An 18,840-nucleotide genomic window follows, 5' to 3' on the forward strand; every position below is an offset into this window, starting at 1 on the left:
CCTGAGACTAATTGAGGACGTGAATCGAAAAACAACTTGTAAACAAATTTAAATTAATTTAAATTAGTATAGTCATGCAATTTGCACCATGGATATCAAAAAAGGTACAGAAATTTGTAATATTCAATATTAAAAAAACTCGTTTTTCATTATTTTTTGCACTTTATCGCTTATCGCTTATCAAACTTAAAATGGCCGTAAATCAAACTCTGATAATCTCCATATCCGAGAAAAAAGTTATCAATATTAACCAGAACAGAAAACGTCAATTTCGTCCAGAGACTTGGAAAGATAATGTAGCAAAACGTCGCCGTAATCGAGGTGAACCTTACGTGTCTCGCAATAACATTCCCAGGGCTGGCAAAAATGCGCCGACAATGGTATGAACTCAAGTGTTGTTTAAAGTGACATATTAATAATAAGTGCACTGTTCAGGTTAAAGTTTGCTCTGCTCGATGCCCACATAATGGTTGCGTCCTTCTCACCCTGCCAGAAAAATTGCAGCTATTTCAAGAGTATTATAATATGGGGACTTACGAATTGCAGAGAACCTATCTCTTAGGTTTGATGGATAACCTAGGCCACAACGGGAATGGGAACATATTCGAGTGAGCATGCATATAAACTGCACAATTTCATAACGAAAGACAATAATGTAACTGTTACACAGATATCACATAAAGATTGGTGGAATACGGCGAACGGTTTGCAAGAGGACGTGGCAAGATACTTTCCAAATTTCAGAGGCAGTTGTAAAATCAATGCAGGAAAAATGTGAGCGTGGTCACAACAGTGTGTTCGATGGAAGGGGACGCCATACAAACCACACAGTTAATCCAGCCGCCCTTAATGTCGCAATTATGGCGCACATTAACACATACCCAAGATATGAGCATCACTATTGCACTGCAAAGCTTGGACAATTCTACTTGTCGCCGGACCTAACTTTGGATGCTATGTTTGCCGATTTTGTTATCAAGCATCCTATGATTGCCGACGCCCACAGAAAGGAACAAGTCTATAGAAGATGTTTCCGGGATAGTAACTTGACCATTGGACACACGTACACTGATACTTGCCGAAAATGTGACATTCTTGATGTGGAACTTAAAATAGCTCGGAGAAATAATAACGTGCGTCAGATTGATGTGGCGGTGGACGCAAGGCGTGTACATCTCGATTTCGCTGCTATTGCCAGAAATCAGCTTATTCAGGACGAATTGCGAAGCCAGAATGACCCTGAATTTGTCATGATATGTGGTGATATGCAGAAGGTAACATGCCCTGTTATATCCGAAACTATGTAACATTTACTAGTTTTTGAAACATGCATACTATTGCCACAGGTTCTTACAAGAGAACATTCTTACATTGATTGATTCATTCATTGATTCTTACAAGAGAACATTTCGCCCCTGGATTTTGGACGGAGCACATAATAAGACAACCTCATATCAGTGGACCAATTGGTCGTCGCCCGCATTGGAACGGTCAATGTTTAGCTCCCTTTGTTCTTGTAGTTAAATACAATCATCCTATTCCTATTTCAAGAGAAAAACATGACGACCTCATGTCTATGCTCCCATTACTTATGCCAGAGTATCGCCAATTTTACAGGAATTTGCCTCGCGCATGAGGAAGTTCAAGTATTTATATTTTTTAAGCTTGTCCTTGCGTTACATACATCATTTCCACCTGTTACCTCGTAAATGTATGATTATTTAAAAAGATGCGAGTAAACTTTAAACCATGTTAAAGAAAAGTTATAATAATTTAGAGTTTCTGTACCGTATTTGATATCCATGGTGCAAATTGCATGACTACACTAAATTTAAATTTGTTTACAAGTTGTTTTTCGATTCACGTCCTCAATTTAAATCAAGAGCTTACTAAAAAAATTTATAGTAGTTTATAAAAATTTCCTTTATAATCAGTTTTGTTTTTGCGTACAACTAATGTGAAATTTCTGCCACATCTCGGAATTTGATCATTTTGTCTCCATTTTAGCAAATTTACATTGAGATATGAGTCAAGATTCCAAAAGCTTCCTATCTACGAGCAACAATAATGGCAAAAAAGATGATGAAGGAGAAGAGCGCCGTGACCGTGTCCGTCAAACATTTTGTCCGGTGTTACCATCTGATGGAACAAAATGGTCACGAGATAATCACTACGCATACTGGTCACAGTGGTTTTCGATACCAAAAACCAGAGAAGATTGGACTCGTTTCATGATCAAGAGTGTTCGGAGAAAAGTGAAAATTGATACATTGTCTGACAAGTAAGATTACGACATATTTCTTTAGAAAATGATTTAACATTAAGCCAAGCTTGTCGTAAAGAATATATACTACTTAATATGACAGAGACCTTGAAGGAATAATTCGTCGAGCCAAAGCTGTTCTTTGCGTAACTCCATCGGAAAAAGAAAAATTGAGGAAAGCAAATATGGTAAAAATAGACCCAGACCTGCCGGATTTTTATTACTGGACGGATAAACAAGTTGCTGAATGGATTGGGTCACATGGATTCCCGGAAGTCAAAGTATGTTTTTAATGTTTTGGACCACTACCGAGTTAACTATTAATAATTATCATTCGTATCTTACCCTCAGTCAATGTTCCTCGTCAACAAAATCTCTGGTAGGAAGCTTATCAATGTTGATGCTTGTGCGCTCAACCAAATGGGTCTCCGAGATCTGGACAGGATTCGTGCTGTGACTCGAGCAGTACGAAGTCTTCTTCAAGTTCCAGCCCCCAACGCTCTCCGAGCCATTTTGCGGATGGTTCCTTTCCAATTGTATTTACAGGAAAGGAGCAAGTTGGAGTCGGATTACGCTACCTTTAAAGCTTATTGCGAAAACAATGGCTTCGACTATAATTATTTGGTCAGTAGTGACAACAAATGCAATTTTCAGGAGTCATTTTGCACGTAAGTTAAGTATATTTTTGCATGAATCGAAAATCCAAATTTATACATATGCACTAACCTTTATAATTTATATTTTCGCATATTTAATGCAAGTGTGGAAATACAACTTCCTGGAGGTGGCGAAGACGATGAATCTTTTACGGATTCAGAGGGTTCTCTAATTTGTTCCCCTACGGTTGAAAACGTGACAAGAAACCTATCACAGAGAGATTTGCTTGTGGATAAAGTGTGTGATGAAATACTTGGGCTTGTTATGACAAAAGTAATATCAAAAGCAAAAGACGGGGACATTGGATCAAATGACGAAAAAATATCTGTGGTTGAAAGGGTTCGGAAACTACTCAATAATGGAAATTAAAAAAATGCTACTAGTCCAATAAATTGGTAGAATGAACTTGTGTCTTCCATAGGTCAAGAAAATCTTTACTGAACGATTTGGAAATTTAGAATTGGAATTGGATGATGAGAAAGCCGAATTTATCGCAGCCGTAGCAAACCAGTTGGTAGACGACATTTTGAAAACAAGAGAGATTCTTGGCAATATGGACAAGTTTTCTAGCTACATGGAGTCTGAGGATGAGCTGGATTCCGACTTTTTGGAGGGGGTTCGGAAAGCTGGAACTGAGTTATTGGGAGAAATTATACCAATAGTGACGTTACTGTCCATGGGCCAATTGAGCTTGGAAGTTATTCTACGGGACGCTCCGCAAATTCAAAGTTTTGTTCAAGACTTGGTGGCAGAAGCAGAAGATTTGTCGAGATGGAGGACAAGCGTTGGAAGTGCTGTAGATATTTTGCATGATGAAAAGCTTGAGATGGCGAAAGACATTCAAAAGAATTGGGATGCCTGACTTGAAGAATTAATATACATATGTATGTATATGAAAATTTTGTCATCAGATTTCTGTTTCATAAAAATTAATTCAGAGTGACTTTATATAAATATGTAAGGGTATTTTGTATACGAACAATTTTATGTACCAATTTTTTGTATGAAAATTATATGAAGACAATTTTGAGTATGAAAAGTGGGTGATTATACCTTTGTGACAGTTGTAAAAAATATATATCTGTATAAATACATTTTAACTCCTGGGAAATAGTAATCCTTGTGGTTACAAATTTTAGCGACTAGAAATTTACGTGGTCGTGTCGATACGAATTGTTCTCAATTTAAATTTGTCGGCTAAAATGCACGCTGCCTCGTTGCTACCACCGCAGTAATTAGAAGAAGAGAAGACGGTCAGTAACTTTCCATCTAGTTGGACCTGGAAATTTAAAACTCCCAAGAAGCAAGAATGTCACGACTGATTAATGTACAATAGTAAACAAATTTATACCTTAAATCCAGCCTGAAAAATAATTTAAAACATATATGAAATGTATATACATATAATGTATAATCCATTACATGTATGTATGCTCATGTATAAACCATTACATACAACTTATTACTCCTGACTGACCTGTTGAACCTCATGGGCTCTGATCACATGAGAAAAATGATTTCTTTGCAAGAAAGCTTCTAGAGCCTGGGAAGTAAAAACATGACCCGTTCCGCGACGTTTGTTATCAGCAAACCCTTGATCTAGTGATAATTCTGTCAACTGCTCTGGTGTCAAGGAATCCGTGTGAATGGGGTCGCTCCACATTAACTCCCACGATAATTTACTTTGTTCCTCTGGACGTGGGAGGGGAACAGGGATAGAATTTATAGGGGATACCATTCCGTGACCGATCCATGGTGGAGGAATTCCTCCATGTGCACAAAATATCTGAACAAACATTAGATTAAAATTTTGACAAGAGTCAAATATTTAATTGTTCTTTATAAATTGAAATTATGGCGCTACTATAGTGGACCTTTTTATCAATCACTGCGGCTAGCGGCAAAGCATCAAAGGCATCGTTCACAGCATTCCAGACTTCAATACCCTGAACTTCTCCAAATTTGGTGAGACATTCCCTAATGCAATACAAATGTTTCTCATAATAAATCGGCCTAAAATACAGAGCTGGGAAAATCTAGATTAAAATAATCAAGATTAAGATTAAGATTAAGAATAATTAATCTTAATCCATAATTTTAATCAAGAAATTTGATCGTATTAATCAATAATTTTAATCTTAATCTCACAAGTCAATTTAATTAATTTAATTTTTAATCTTTGAATCTTCGACTTTAATTTTAATCACGATTTATATTATGATTAAAATCACGCCATCTGTTACTCGACTCCTTGTAAATCTCTAAATTTCAACGCACGATCGTCTTTCAACACTGGAACCATTTTTAAAAATCAAAACAATTCTAAATTTCTGACAGGTTCCCTTTTTTGAAAGTAACGTTATTTAAAACTGTATTTTTTAAAAAGATTAAAAAATTTGCTGCCATTAAAAAATTAATTTAATTAAAAAAAATTAAGAGTTATTATTTTTTGAAATTTAAAAACGCGTTGCATTTGAGGTGAGACTAATTTTTACTCGTATTACAAGTTATTGTATTCGCCTTAAATTTAGCTGATAAAAGTTTAATAATTTTGAATAACAATTTTGAAGCACCGATACTTCATACTTTTCTCAAATTTTAGAATTTACGATATAATTATAATATCGATGTAAACTATAAAAACCTACTTCAAGCAACTTTGCGGGGCCTTTTAAGACGGCATTATTACCTAAAAGCCAGACTATAGTGAACGATTTGCATATAATTTTTAGCCCAAACCAGGGCTTATGTAATCGACCTGTCCGTCTGTCTGTCTTTCGATAACTCTCGAACGACTTAGCAGATTTTTACCAAATTTGATACATACATGTATCTGGGCAATCCAACGACCAAGATGTTCGAAGTTCGAAGATGGGTTCTATCAGAAAAGATTTAGACCAGTGTGGGTTATATGAGTGGGGTATTATGCACCAAAATTTCAAAATTGTGATAGAAAGCTGAAATTTGGCATGTAGCGTGATAATGGCTTATAATGGTAGAATGTGAATTGAAATTGGAAAATTTTTCAACCGAGAGGGTGACCCATACCGATTTTCAGAAATTGCCGTAAGAAGCTAAATTCCGGCACGGTGATACTTGTTAGCATGAAATTTTATCGTAAATGGACGTTAAACAATTTAAACCTACAGGGCAGACTTGATATAGCCAAGTCAGGCCAAGTTGGGGATATTCTTATAATTAGTATCAATTAACAGCATATGTAGCAAATTTCCACTTGATACGATGATTTAATAAATCCGTGTGGGTCACCCAATAGGTCCTCCAGATGAAAATTGTTCCTATTTTAATTCATATTGTTCAATTAGGATCCATCACCAACATCTCTACCAATTTTCGGCTTGATTTGATGAATTTCAAAAATAGGTATGGGTCACCCCATAGGGTCACTCCAGATAAAAATTTGTCAAATTTCAATTCATATTCTTCAATTTGGACCAATAAGTAACTTCCATGCCAAATTTCACCTCTATATGACCATTTTGAAAAATAGGTATGGGTCTGTCCAGATGAAAATGTGTCTAATTTCAATTCATACTCTTCCGTTAGTAGCCATTAGCCACCCCCAAACCAAATTTCAGCTCGATTGAATGAGTTTTAAAAATCGGTATGGGTCACCCCCTAGGATCCCTCCAGATGAAAATTTTTGAAATTTTACTTTCAATTCTTTCATTAGAAACCATTATCAACCTCTGTACCAAATTTCAGCTTTCTACGACAATTTTGAAATTTTGGTGCACAATACCCCACGCACTCCAATGACCCCCACCGGTCAACCACTTGACCGATCATGCCCATCTCCGAACTCAACCTTACTTTTTGCCCGAAGAAGAAGTATGCAAAATTTCAAGTCGATAGCTTGTGTTTAAAGAGAGTTATCGTGCGCACAGACGGACGCACAGACGGACGGACAGACAGACATCTTGGCAAATCTATAAGGCCATCTTAAAAGGCCCAAAAACGGCGATAAAATAAAATAATTCTTAATGACTATTATATTAATCTAGATTAATTAATCTTTAATCTGTGTCATAAAAATAGATTAATTTAATCTTAATAATTTAATTTAGTAGCGGAAGAATAATTTTAATCTTAATCTTAATCTCTGATTCGGGGATTTTTAATCTCAAATCTTAATTTTTAATCTCGAAACTCATTAATTTCCCAGCTCTGCTAAAATATGCATTGTTATATGTATTTCTTGTATCAACTTACGTGTAGAATGAAAACATTTGCTGAACTTCACGGATCTCGTGATTACCTCTGAGAAGAAAAATTTTTTGTTGGGCCGAAAGCTTATGTGAGAAAAGATATGCGATGACTTCAATACTAAACGCTCCTCGGTCCACATAGTCCCCAAGGAAGAGAAAGCTGGCAGGAGTAAGAGAAGGGCCAAGGCGCCATAAAGCTTTTTCAAAGCTTAAAAGGCACGGAAAATTTCCATGTAGGTCACCAAGAATGTAGACAGGAGAAGAAAGTTGAATTAGCCGAGGCTCAGACATGAATAGTTTCGTGACTTGTTGACATAAAGAGATGATACATCTGGCCAGTGAGGCCCTATCAATGAGCCCCCAGTCAAAGGCCTGGATGTCATAAAATAAATGTCATAAAAATAATAAATTAAATCATAAAATTATGAAATAAAATTATGTAAAAATACTGGTTTAGGTTTTAACTGTCCAGTGGGATCATTCACAATCTGTCTTTCAAAATAACGTAAACCATTTAACATTTCGTTTGGTTTTGAAGTTTGGTTGAAGTTTTCGAGGGATTTAATGCGGTTTGCTCCTCCACCGATTAAGATCTTCTTTCCTGGAGTATCAGGTGCTAAGCCACTATCTACATATTTTAATGTTTAAGTGAAATTCATAAGTTAGCTACAAGTTCATACAAACTAATAAAAATTAAATATAAATTACGCTCAATATCCCACAACGAGTGAATATCCAGAATTGTACCAGATCTCTTAACACGAACACAATGCGTGGCTACATCATAAGATTGTAAATCGGCTTGCACATCAGTCATAATGATAAGGCCAGAGTCTCCGAGCAAAGACTGCGACTGACTAGTGCTCGTTTCTACCCGATAGGTCGGAGGAGGAGTGGCAGCAGAAACAATACCGTTACCACTAACAGCATCACCACTTGAAAGTTTCTTTAGATAAGCAACTATCGAGGTTGGAGACCGGAGAAGATGTGACGTCCCACGAAACTTGAGTTGTCCCACAGCTGTTAAGAATTCAGTTTGTCCAAGCGTTTCGGAAATTGTATCTCCAAATACGCTGAAAACAATTGACATACAGTGTTATGAATGTAGCTTTCTACGCAATATTTATTAATAAATACATAAATTAACTTACACCGCACTCTTCTCAGCGTCATCTTGAATCGAGTTGATATCGTCAGCCAGGCCTTTCGCTCTTCGAATTGAGGCAACCATATTTCGAAATTCCGAAAAATCGAGCCGTCCATCATTATTCTTATCAAAATATCTAAATATATAACGGCATCTTATTTCGGCTTGCGGCCCACCATGCTGAGTGCCAGGTTCTATGACAGCCAGACCGCATGTCAAATCACGGAACGTTATACCGCCACGATTTCCCATGTCGAAAGTTCTAAACAGTTCCCCCAGCACACCCTCATCCATCCAACCTAGCTGGGCCATGAAACGCGAAAACTGTCTCCGGCCCATTACTAAAAATGGGAGCGTAAATCGAAGAAAATCTCTATATAAAAGTTCTTGCTCTAAAAGTTAAATATAAATATTTAAATTTAGTTAATCTGCTTGTCCAAAAATTCATAAGAATTAGAATTCAGATTGGATTTTCACCAGACTGTCCAATTTGTGCAGCCTGAACGATAAGTTCGAGTCCGGATCGCTTTTGCTTCATTAGATCGAGGCCGAGAAAAATATCCTTCGTATGCAGTTCCGTTCCTAGTGCGGCCCCTCGTAAATCGCCCAACTCCAAAGACAAAATCGTATCCACAACTTCAACTGAAGTAACCTTCCCCTCGGCTTGAAGACTCAGTAACTCCTCCACAGATAACCACTGGCCATCCAGTTTCTATGCAATATAAACAAATTATTAGATACCGCTAGCAGAAATGAATTTAGCAGTACTGCTAAATAATGAAAAGAAAACCTTTGTAAAAAGAGACTTTTGGTCGACGGGAACGAGGATGGAGTGGACGGCATGGGACGCCATTATTTGCTGACTTCCTCCTCCTGGGACTAGCCAACGATCCAAACGAATGATGCCACGCACTTCGCACCCATTCGCCACCCCCACGAGTTGGAGCCATCCTTGGAGGATGCAAAATAATCATTATCGATTGTCTATCTGTCTATGCGACTGTTACTTAATTAGTTTGCTGGAGAGAATTTTAATATTAACGGTAAAGTAAAATTAACTTAATAAAATCACACTATTTCGAAATCCTTACCATCCACCAAGCTTCGCCAAGTCACGCCACTCGGTACTCGTTGTGTGCCACCAAAACTGAGCCCTGTACCCGAAGATTCCAACCAGTATCTGCAATTATTGCACACATAAATGAAATGTATCATCGCAAAATTAAAGGACATTTTTTAACTGGTTGTCGCCTGAAACTCACTCTGTATCATTTGTGACCACATTTACAGTACTGGCACAGACGGATATAAAGTCGCTGCTCCACACGGGCGATGGGAGTGGTTTACTTGGGTCGACAGCAGCGTTGGCGTTGGAGCTTTCTTCTGGAACCATCATCATTTAGGCTGCATATTGCTTTATGTTTCAACTATTAACTTGGGAAGCATAACCAACAATTTACAATTTTTGTTAAAGTACACCGTGCCGAATTATTGTTGTTTTATGAAGATTCAAGCAATCAAACCGCACTACCTTTTAGATCCCAGCTAAAAATACAAAAGGTAACCAAGACGCACGTAGCTGGAATGAAAAATATTGTGTGAATCTGACTCACTCGCTAAAGTGTAAATAAACTGACAACCACAACAAAAACAGCTGCAGAGGCTCAAAAATCAGTTTGTTTGTCTCTTTCTGCTGATGGATGAGTTTTCGGGGATTTGCGTTTAGATAAGACCTTTTGTAAATAAGAATTAAACTCTAGTGTTGGAAGTATGTGGGGTTTCGGTAATAATGGTTCATCATAATAATGGTACCGGTAGTGCCGATTTATGGCTGGAAATAGGAGCAAAATTTTCCGTCCTTGCCTCCGTGCTGGTGATTATCTATTTTTTTGTCGCTACAACATATCGGATTGCAAGGTATGTGACTAGAGATTTTTTGGTTGCTTGTACTGATTGTTCGTTATTAATTAATTCATAGGCTGCCGAACGGCATTTGGCCATTTTTCTATGTGCACCGTCGACAAGAGCTTCACCAAACGCCGACCCCCCTCCCATTCACTTTTCAACTCGTAGACTCTTCGACAAAGGAGGTGAACAAATTTACATTCCGTCTCAGCATGATAAGATCTGAGCAAGACAAGCCAGAGACTATACAATGTTTGTGGGGAGTGGACGCAAGATATTTGTTTGGACTGGTGAGATCAGCGTCATGGGAAAATGTGGAAGAACCGATGGACGAGGACAAAGTGATGATTGTCGATACAATTAGGGTTGAAAGGTGAATATTGAAAGATGTTTATTTTTGTAGTGATTGTTTATCAAGTCAAATTAAACTTGAGGTTTGCTAAATAGGAAAATTGAATCTGAAGATGAAGTGAAGGTAACCGTGACCGCACCTGCAAGAATGGAATGGAACAAACTAAATGGGCAGTACAAGTATCCCTTGGCTATATTCCTATCTCTCAAGCAGGGACGCCCAGAGAATCTCAGCCCCACAGCAATTGTGAGTGTAGTATAATGATTAGTGGTTAGCAATCGCTGATTACAATTAGACCAGCTAGTAATTAATTATTTGTATAGGTTGGAATTTGCGTCGTCCTTCATGTGAAGCATGAACTCATTCCGCGTAACACAGCAATTTTAGCTCAATATATTAAACTCGCTAATGGACAAAGCCATAAGCTGCAACCTCTGTATGTCGAGGATGTTGGTGAGGTGGAGGTCGAAGAACAATTAGTTTCTTCACCGTCGTCTGCAGATAATGAAGCGGCGACGTCGACACAACAGCCATTTAGTTCCGTAATGTGCTCAGCATGCCAGACTTTTCCAGTGTCCAGGGCAATTGTACCTTGTGGACATGTTTGTTTGTGTGCCAATTGTTTTGGGAAAGTTGTCAATTGCCCAATGTGCAGGGGGCCAATAACTTACTTTTTTAAAACAAGGAATGAGAGCTATCTTCATGAGCATGACCATCAAGACTAAATAAAAATAATGTTCAAGCATTTATACTTAGGATTATATAGTAAGGTTTAAAGGACATGGTTGTCAAATGTGACACTAGTTTAGATACTTATTACAACGTTGAGATGACTCATTTTTTAGTACATATTTACTTTGTTTGTTTGTAGTTACAACCCGGTGGCCGATTTTGGTTAAAGTTTCAATTAAAATGTGACATTTGATCATTGTATTTATAATGTGCCATTATTACTTGTACGGATTTTTATCAAAAAATCGAAAAACGTTTCATTATTAGTTGTTAAACTTATACTCGGCGACTTTGACATAATACTTTGTCTTGTTGTTCAGTCTTGCTTCAAGTAAGTCAAACCCATTCAAACGCTGTTGGCCAAAGTTTTGAAATTTATCCTTAACCCATAGTTCCTTCGGAAATGTTTTGATCTGTATTGTTGACAATTTTGAAAAGGTTAACATTCTCTTTGTGTTGCATATGCATTTGTTATATAGCTTATATTCTCCACACCTTTCTGTACATTTTTTTCGCTCGACGCATCATGGCGAATGTCATGTGTGGGGTGTAGTTTCTTAGGCCGTCTGGATGAAATCCAGCTTTTTTTAGTTCGGTTTTTATTAGCTCTGACAATTTTTTCACTCGCTCCAAATCTTCTTTCCCATCAATTTTTGCGAATAAGACCTTATATCAAGTATTTTAATTAACCTAATGATGCAAATGCTTGTAAAGTATACTAATATCATCATCACGACATGCAATTTAGTCACCTTATCGCCCCAATGATGAATCCCCTTAAAGCGTACGTCCAGTGGATTCTTCACAAACTCATCTTTGACTTTATCTCGCACTATTCGCAAAAGCGTTTTAGCACTGTCAGGAAAAAAAATTAGATTTGAAATTAGTCATCCATATTATTCGGTTCGGATTAGAATCATTATGTTAAAAATAAAATTATGCGTTAATATGTATTATTATATATACGTTTCAACATCCTCATCCTTGAGATGATTTAGAATATATAGTGTGACATGTAACTGCTCTACTGGGAGAAATGTTTGTTGGAAATCATGACCAGATTTTATATTTCGTATAGTCGTGACTGGTCTGCTCATAATTTTTTTCTGTACTTTTAATACATTTTCGGATATCTGAAATATTCAATGAGTCAACTATGGTTAGGATCATGGTAAGATTTTCAGTACTCAATAAGCTTTATGTATATAAATATGTATAAGCAAACCTCAGGGTCTGAAACCTGGAATGCCACAAAATACTGGGCATGTGGATCAATACCTCGATCGACACGTGAAAGTGGAGGTCCCATCGTTAGAATCTCTACTCGGAAAGAACTACCTATTGAAGTTCCATACTTGATAGTTAAAATTTACACAAAAAGACAAAAGAAGTATTTGTAAACGCATTTTTGACCCTTCTGGTGTACCCATAATTATTTATAGAATAAGAAAATATCTGACAATTGCTATGGATTAATCGTACTTATGTGCGTAAGTGTCTAGACTTTTATCAATAAGTTATGTTTTGAATAAAAATACTGAATTTGTTTTTTCACTTATACTTATTATGCATACCACAGAGTTTATGAGCACATATGTGCATACCTCACGGTTTGGATGATGATCCAAAAATGTCGGAAAATGTGACCACAAAGTTGAACATCGAAAAGCATAAAAATAATTAATCGTAAGAGATTAACTTAGTCACACTTAATTGGTTATCGCCAAAATTCATCGTGATCTCAATTATGGATGCCTAGTAAAGACGATTGCATATAACAACAACGAATAAGTATTTTAACTATGATTCGTTTAATGCAAAGCAAATTAAATCTGTAAAAATTTAGAATTTAGAATGTAAGTCATATTATCGTTGTTACATAAATATGAAACCAAAACGATGAATTTATCATTCCTGTGGAGAAAGCCACTCTTCAGAATCCGTTTCGAGCAGAGGAACATCATTTGGTTTCACTTGTAGAGAAAGTCTGAGCGTCAGCGAACCGTCAACCCCCAAAAATCTTGACAATAATGTCTCTCTCCGGTACAGGATATGTCTCGATGTGTCCCACAATTTGATGTAGTCGGGATACTTGATTCTGCTCATCGAATGCTCTATTTCACAGCAGTAAGTACGCGTTTAAATAAAACTAACTTGAGACAATTGGATGTACTTGTTGGTGAAAGAAATTTTGAAGCAATGAGTAAAGTAATACCTGGAACGACTGAATCCCCAAAGGTGTCAACGAGTTGTAACAAATACCAAAGTCGAACTTGATTCAGTGTTTTAGGAAGACCACGAAGCTGGACATGAACACGAAAGACGCCACTCACCTCGATCAACTTCATTCTCCTAACAAATAATGAACAGTTGCATTACAGACGACAATTTTATTGTTATGTAAATGTTATTATAAAGTAAAAAATATTTACCAGACTGCACAAAAATCTTCTGTATTAACAAAGAATTGTGAGGAATATATTCCCCAGACTTCCCTGCTTCTAAGCAACATTGCAAAGTTCGGGATCTCCCAGGCGAAGGTTTTAGTATCTGGATGCTGTGAGCAATAGTATCTGGTTTTAAATTTGTTCCTGCATTTATTACCTTTTGGTTAACATTGCCAATTGCCATACTTTAACAAAACGGGTAAAGGCTTCCATCTTTGACTTGGGCGCATTCTGATAGACCAATATCTCTTGTTGGATAATGCCAATTTCCTTGACACAATTCCCTTTTTGAGGCGGAGTCACACCGATGCAGCGCAGAATCATTTTCCAGTAACTGATCGTCACACTTTGAAATTCCACCCGACACAGAATGTTAACGATGTCATCCTCTGCAAGACGTCTTTGTGACAAAATTACACCCTGTGTGAATTTTAGGTCGCCACATCGATGAAAGTCGTGTTGGAATTTCCCAGTAGCTAACTCCACACCCCGATTGTCAGTGCACGAGAATTTTACGTTGGCTAAAACACATGCCAAATTTCTTGGAATATCGGTTGCGATTAGACCAAATCTAGTTTGAACTCCATCCATCATAAGCTTTTGAGATACTACGAGACGCCTGTGTAGAATTTAAAAATACATACACATGCATGTACATACATATACAAATATGTATATTATATGATTAATAGCGTTTTTGCGTAGCATTGTTATTATGAATGACTAACCATTGGCTGGACTTATCTTTGAATGGAGGACAAGTCAGAAATCCATTGCTAATTTCTTCAGAAAACTCTTGAATCGTCCATTTAATCGTTCGCCTTGAAGTCTTTTTCCTGGAAGTGAATGATCCACCTCCAATTACTTGAAGTGACTGTACAATTATACAATTATGTCATTTAAGATCTGCAATGTTTAATGGTGAATGCAATTCTGATGCAGTTGAATGTAATGCGTCGTACAAAGTAGAAAAATGCCAAAAACGATAGGATGGACCAAACTGGGAGGATGAAATACAAAAGGAGACCTCCTACTGCCACATAGGGAAGCAATTTCCATCCACTTTGATCGAAAGCATATTGTAACAATGATTTCAACAAGGTTTTCGTCACGGGTGAGAAGGAATCTTCATCTTTTGTCGAGACTCCTTTGTTATTGGCCTCCTTTTGTATATTCTGATCGTCATCATTATGGTCACTAGACATGACCACGTAGTTTGTAGCGGTTTGTGGGACAATCGTTGTCACTTCTTCCGAAGCATTGGTAGAAGTTGAGAAAACCGATTCTGTGTCCGTAAAATGTTGCAAGGTCATCTCATTATTAGTTGTAGCAATTATATTTCTGGACGACGAAGGTCGAGCCAGGAATTGAGTACTACGACGACGCTCGACAGCACTTGAATTAGCGTTGGAGACAATTGATGTGGAAGAACTGTGTGGAATTGAGTCAATTTCGGTTATGGTCACAGCAGCGGCGGTGCATTGTAATCGCGAGGTCTACCAATGTAATAAATAAAATGTTATCAATAGATAAAAAATAAGATTCGATTTTTAGCATAAATCTTCTGCAAGCATACTTTTTTGGCAACAGGTACTCCCACTGTTCGTGGAACCCGACTGCTTCCCCTGGCAATCATGGGCTGACCGTAAACTGGCATGCGACCAGGGCCCCGAGTTGTCCCATTTTTGGGTTCGGTTGCAGGAATCAGTTTCGTAGTGGTTTTATTAGACCTTGAAGAAAGTGAGCTCGGAAATGTATTTCGATTAATTCTACTCATTTCTTTCAACTAATTTTACAACAATTCTGGTGTGAGTACAGTTACATACGCATATTGTTTCAAACTCGGTATTGCAAATTTTATTTCTTCGTCTTCCCATAAAATTATTTTACAGCATGATCTAGTTTTTATCGTCGCCAAGTTACAAAATTCAGTATAAGAAATTATTCTCTTGCAACCCAGATCTAGCGAGATGCTTGGAAATCATCGGACACATTCTTGACTGCTGAGATGACTAGTATATAGGATTTTGTCTTACATAAGGCGATATATCAATATGTAAAACAAACAATTATTATGAACCTTGCACAACCGATTTATGCATGTATCAAAGTATCTTTTAAATTAGTACTTTATATATATAATTAGTATCAAACTTTGGTTTTGTTTAGCATATGTAATGTTTCGCAGTTTTAGTCAATTGATAAATTATCTCAGAGGTATTGTACAAGTAGGAAGCACTGTAAATAATTCGCACATTCTATTAAAGTTTGGTTAGCGCATCGTCATAATTGATGATGATTGTGGTTGATCACACCCTGCACACATATATGCCAGTTAGAGACATAAATAATATTAGATTAATTATTTTATTTGTTACTCCACCTTTTTAATATCGTTAATAAGAGGTTGATGGTCACCTCCATTTATACCCATACTTCCATTATTAATATCACTGTGCACTTTTCTTGTCCCCCAACGCCAAAAACCACGTCGCATTCCCACAAAATAAGACCAAATAAGTCCAAGGAGCGCTGCTGTAAATCCAATGATTGCAGGACCATCTTGGTCGGAAAGATATGTTTGAGCCACACCAGCTATAAATGGAGCTAACATTCTGCTCAAAGACGTGGCAGACTGTCCAAGACCAAGAATAGTTCCAAAGTCATCATGCCCATCCAGAGACATTGAAGTAATTCCAACTCTCAGAAACGGATCCGCCCCACTTTGTAGTAAAAGACTTAATCCCGCTAATCGAAATGTCGGTGCTACGACGAGAGCTAGGAGTGAGATCTGAAAACAGATAATAATCATTGATTGATTCGTATCTGACCACAAAAAGTCAGCCAATTATGTATGCACTAACCGCTTTAACGAAACCAGCATGTTTTACCATTCTTTCCGAATCATTTTGATAAAGACGTGACACAACGGGTCCGACTGTTAATCCTGTGATAGTACTTATTACAGCCTGCATAGAATTCAAATAACCGACGGATACCACTCCAGTGCCAAACTTTGATTCTAGTGTTAGAGGTAGATTTGCTCTGGGTATGATCGTAGAAGAACTGAAGACGAATCGAAGGAATAAAATTCCAGTCACGCTGTATTTGAGTGTTGAAGTATCCGCACCACTTTTAGGCCAAGAAAAAATTGTTCCAAGGCCACAATATGCATTCTTGCCCATGAGATCATCGCTGTCTTTCCCTTTAGACGGCCAAGCCTTTATTTTCCTCTTTGTGGTAACGAGTAACACCAAAATCACTACAGCCAAAAATAAACAAGGACAATTAATTAGTATTGCGTAACAAACGAAACATTGTACGAAATTCTTTCGTCTTACAAATATTAGCCAGAAATGCGGCTGAGGCAAGTAGACAAACGCTTCTGAATCCACCCTCCAACTCCACCAAATGTGCGCCGATAGTCGGACCGACTATAAAACCCATACTGTGTTATCAATTAACGCACCTTTAATTTTAATAACCATAAATACGGTGCAAAAATAGTGCTACTATTGAGAGAAAGTGAGATTCTTTTCTAGCTATAGCTCATATTCATTGATTTTGAAAACAACCTCATTAATAAATCGTTAAATTAAGTACCTTCCAAAGGCGTTAAAGTTTGCAAGTACGTGTGACTTTTCTTGCGGGGCTAACTCCGTAATTATTGATTTCCCAATAGTTTGCGTATGCTTAAAGCATCCTAATCAAAAAACAATAATACTTTTTTTATACACTTTGTTTTATACACTTGTCGTTGTGCTTGGAATTACCTGCAATTGAACGAGCAATCAACAACATTCCGAGATTGGACGCGTATCCTTGAAGGGCGTACCCCACGGCAGTCGAGAGGAGACAGATGAACAAAATAATTTTCGACCCATGCTTGTCACTTCCCCAGCCCTGTACAAAAAAAGCTTGCATCAGTCAATTATTCCGCCCTGCATTGTCACCCATAACTTATTAAAGAAATACCACAATTGGGCTCGAAAACAGCTGGACAGCTCCATATACTGAACCAATCACGCCAATAAGGAACGGATCACCTCCAAGATCTCGAATTTCTTTACTTAGCAAGGGTAAAAATAAGCTAACCGCAAAAAGATCCTGCAACAAGACGTAATTACATAATTATAATTATATGGTGCCCGTCAAAAAAATTCAAACTGGAAACCAACCAATATTAATTAACTCGTATTAGTAAATAATAATATTATTATAATATACTATACTTACTATAAATGCGATAAGATATAGAGCGTAGATTGATCTGTACCGAAGCATAATTTCCACCTAAATCATAAATCGCACCGTGACAAAGCAGGACAAAATTGCATACGGTGAAATTTGTGCGTTTTTAATTTTACGTTAACTAACCCATTCGTGAGTGAAATTGATACTTAAAACAAACAAATTTACTTGTCGATGTGGAATAGTATGAATAAGTAAATATTTAATACACGGCAGGATTATTGCCGCTGTGTGAAAATGAGACTTGTGCCGGATGCATGATGACGAGACGTAGTGATGCAAATGCTTTAAACAGGGAAAATGAGATTGGGTTGCGATAAAGACAATTCAGTGAAAATGTATCAAACATTGCACATTTTATTGACCATTAAATAATCTGTAAAGAATCATGACGTGCAATAAAAAATATGGATAAGTGGCTTTGATTTGGGTGAATCGAATTCAATCCTCGACCCAAAAGCACAAAGAGAACATCACTCGCATTTACCAGTTGACGATACAACATGTATCTAAGATCTGAGCATCAAATCGAAACAGAAAATTATGCAGTATGATTTATAAAAATAACTATAATGACATTCACTAACTGACTTCTTATGCTTTATGCAAACTTATAATCAAATTTTCCTCCATATTCCCCTCATGCATATTAACAGTGATCAATACATACATTACGAATCATTGATACTAAATAAATACACCATTACGTTTTCTATTATTTGCAGAGCTGTTTGATTGCAAATAATTACCTGTAAATTAAACATAATTGAACTATTTATTTGCTCTGGGTTTGACATGGGCAAGTCATTGTCAATAAAACAAGATAACCTGCATGTAAAATATTTAGGCTAAACTAT

The 18,840-nt window shown here is 37.0% G+C and overlaps 6 protein-coding genes across 6 annotated transcripts; 3 read left to right on the forward strand and 3 right to left on the reverse strand.

Annotated features, from left to right (window-relative positions):
- The first annotated feature begins 30 nt into the window (after positions 1-30).
- LOC110844895 lies at positions 31-1,772 on the forward strand. The gene is made up of 4 exons (XM_022091222.2): positions 31-380; positions 436-608; positions 671-1,274; positions 1,347-1,772. The coding sequence occupies exons 1-4, from the start codon at positions 75-77 to the stop codon at positions 1,377-1,379; spliced, it is 1,116 nt and encodes a 371-aa protein (XP_021946914.2). The 5' UTR covers positions 31-74; the 3' UTR covers positions 1,380-1,772.
- An 88-nt stretch (positions 1,773-1,860) lies between these two features.
- LOC118434229 lies at positions 1,861-3,782 on the forward strand. Its single transcript, XM_035847161.1, has 5 exons — positions 1,861-2,281; positions 2,367-2,544; positions 2,615-2,931; positions 3,025-3,259; positions 3,342-3,782. The coding sequence occupies exons 1-5, from the start codon at positions 2,025-2,027 to the stop codon at positions 3,780-3,782; spliced, it is 1,428 nt and encodes a 475-aa protein (XP_035703054.1). The 5' UTR covers positions 1,861-2,024.
- A 92-nt stretch (positions 3,783-3,874) lies between these two features.
- LOC110843746 lies at positions 3,875-9,943 on the reverse strand. Its single transcript, XM_035847292.1, has 13 exons — positions 9,828-9,943; positions 9,559-9,730; positions 9,388-9,476; positions 9,087-9,247; positions 8,774-9,008; positions 8,301-8,688; positions 7,858-8,222; positions 7,599-7,777; positions 7,154-7,521; positions 4,795-4,897; positions 4,398-4,706; positions 4,272-4,283; positions 3,875-4,199 (listed from the first exon to the last, which is right to left on the reverse strand). The coding sequence occupies exons 2-13, from the start codon at positions 9,693-9,695 to the stop codon at positions 4,071-4,073; spliced, it is 2,475 nt and encodes an 824-aa protein (XP_035703185.1). The 5' UTR covers positions 9,696-9,730; positions 9,828-9,943; the 3' UTR covers positions 3,875-4,070.
- On the forward strand, positions 9,943-12,845 carry LOC110843747 (cell growth regulator with RING finger domain protein 1). Its single transcript, XM_022089777.2, has 4 exons — positions 9,943-10,213; positions 10,275-10,574; positions 10,649-10,799; positions 10,877-12,845. The coding sequence occupies exons 1-4, from the start codon at positions 10,086-10,088 to the stop codon at positions 11,276-11,278; spliced, it is 981 nt and encodes a 326-aa protein (XP_021945469.1). The 5' UTR covers positions 9,943-10,085; the 3' UTR covers positions 11,279-12,845.
- A 240-nt stretch (positions 12,846-13,085) lies between these two features.
- On the reverse strand, positions 13,086-15,545 carry LOC118434265. The gene is made up of 7 exons (XM_035847294.1): positions 15,309-15,545; positions 14,695-15,228; positions 14,461-14,606; positions 13,919-14,351; positions 13,718-13,842; positions 13,501-13,637; positions 13,086-13,399 (listed from the first exon to the last, which is right to left on the reverse strand). Exons 1-7 carry the CDS (start codon positions 15,507-15,509, stop codon positions 13,194-13,196), a joined length of 1,782 nt encoding a protein of 593 aa, XP_035703187.1. The 5' UTR covers positions 15,510-15,545; the 3' UTR covers positions 13,086-13,193.
- Positions 15,546-15,563: 18 nt separating this feature from the next.
- LOC110844003 (major facilitator superfamily domain-containing protein 9) lies at positions 15,564-18,229 on the reverse strand. The gene is made up of 8 exons (XM_022090083.2): positions 17,969-18,229; positions 17,708-17,839; positions 17,506-17,635; positions 17,336-17,435; positions 17,074-17,180; positions 16,597-16,994; positions 16,116-16,523; positions 15,564-16,048 (listed from the first exon to the last, which is right to left on the reverse strand). Exons 1-8 carry the CDS (start codon positions 18,014-18,016, stop codon positions 16,016-16,018), a joined length of 1,356 nt encoding a protein of 451 aa, XP_021945775.1. The 5' UTR covers positions 18,017-18,229; the 3' UTR covers positions 15,564-16,015.
- Positions 18,230-18,840: the final 611 nt, after the last annotated feature.

The sequence above is a fragment of the Folsomia candida genome, unplaced genomic scaffold, assembly GCF_002217175.1.
Source record: "Folsomia candida strain VU population unplaced genomic scaffold, ASM221717v1 Fcan01_Sc002, whole genome shotgun sequence".
NCBI lineage: Eukaryota > Metazoa > Arthropoda > Collembola > Entomobryomorpha > Isotomidae > Folsomia > Folsomia candida.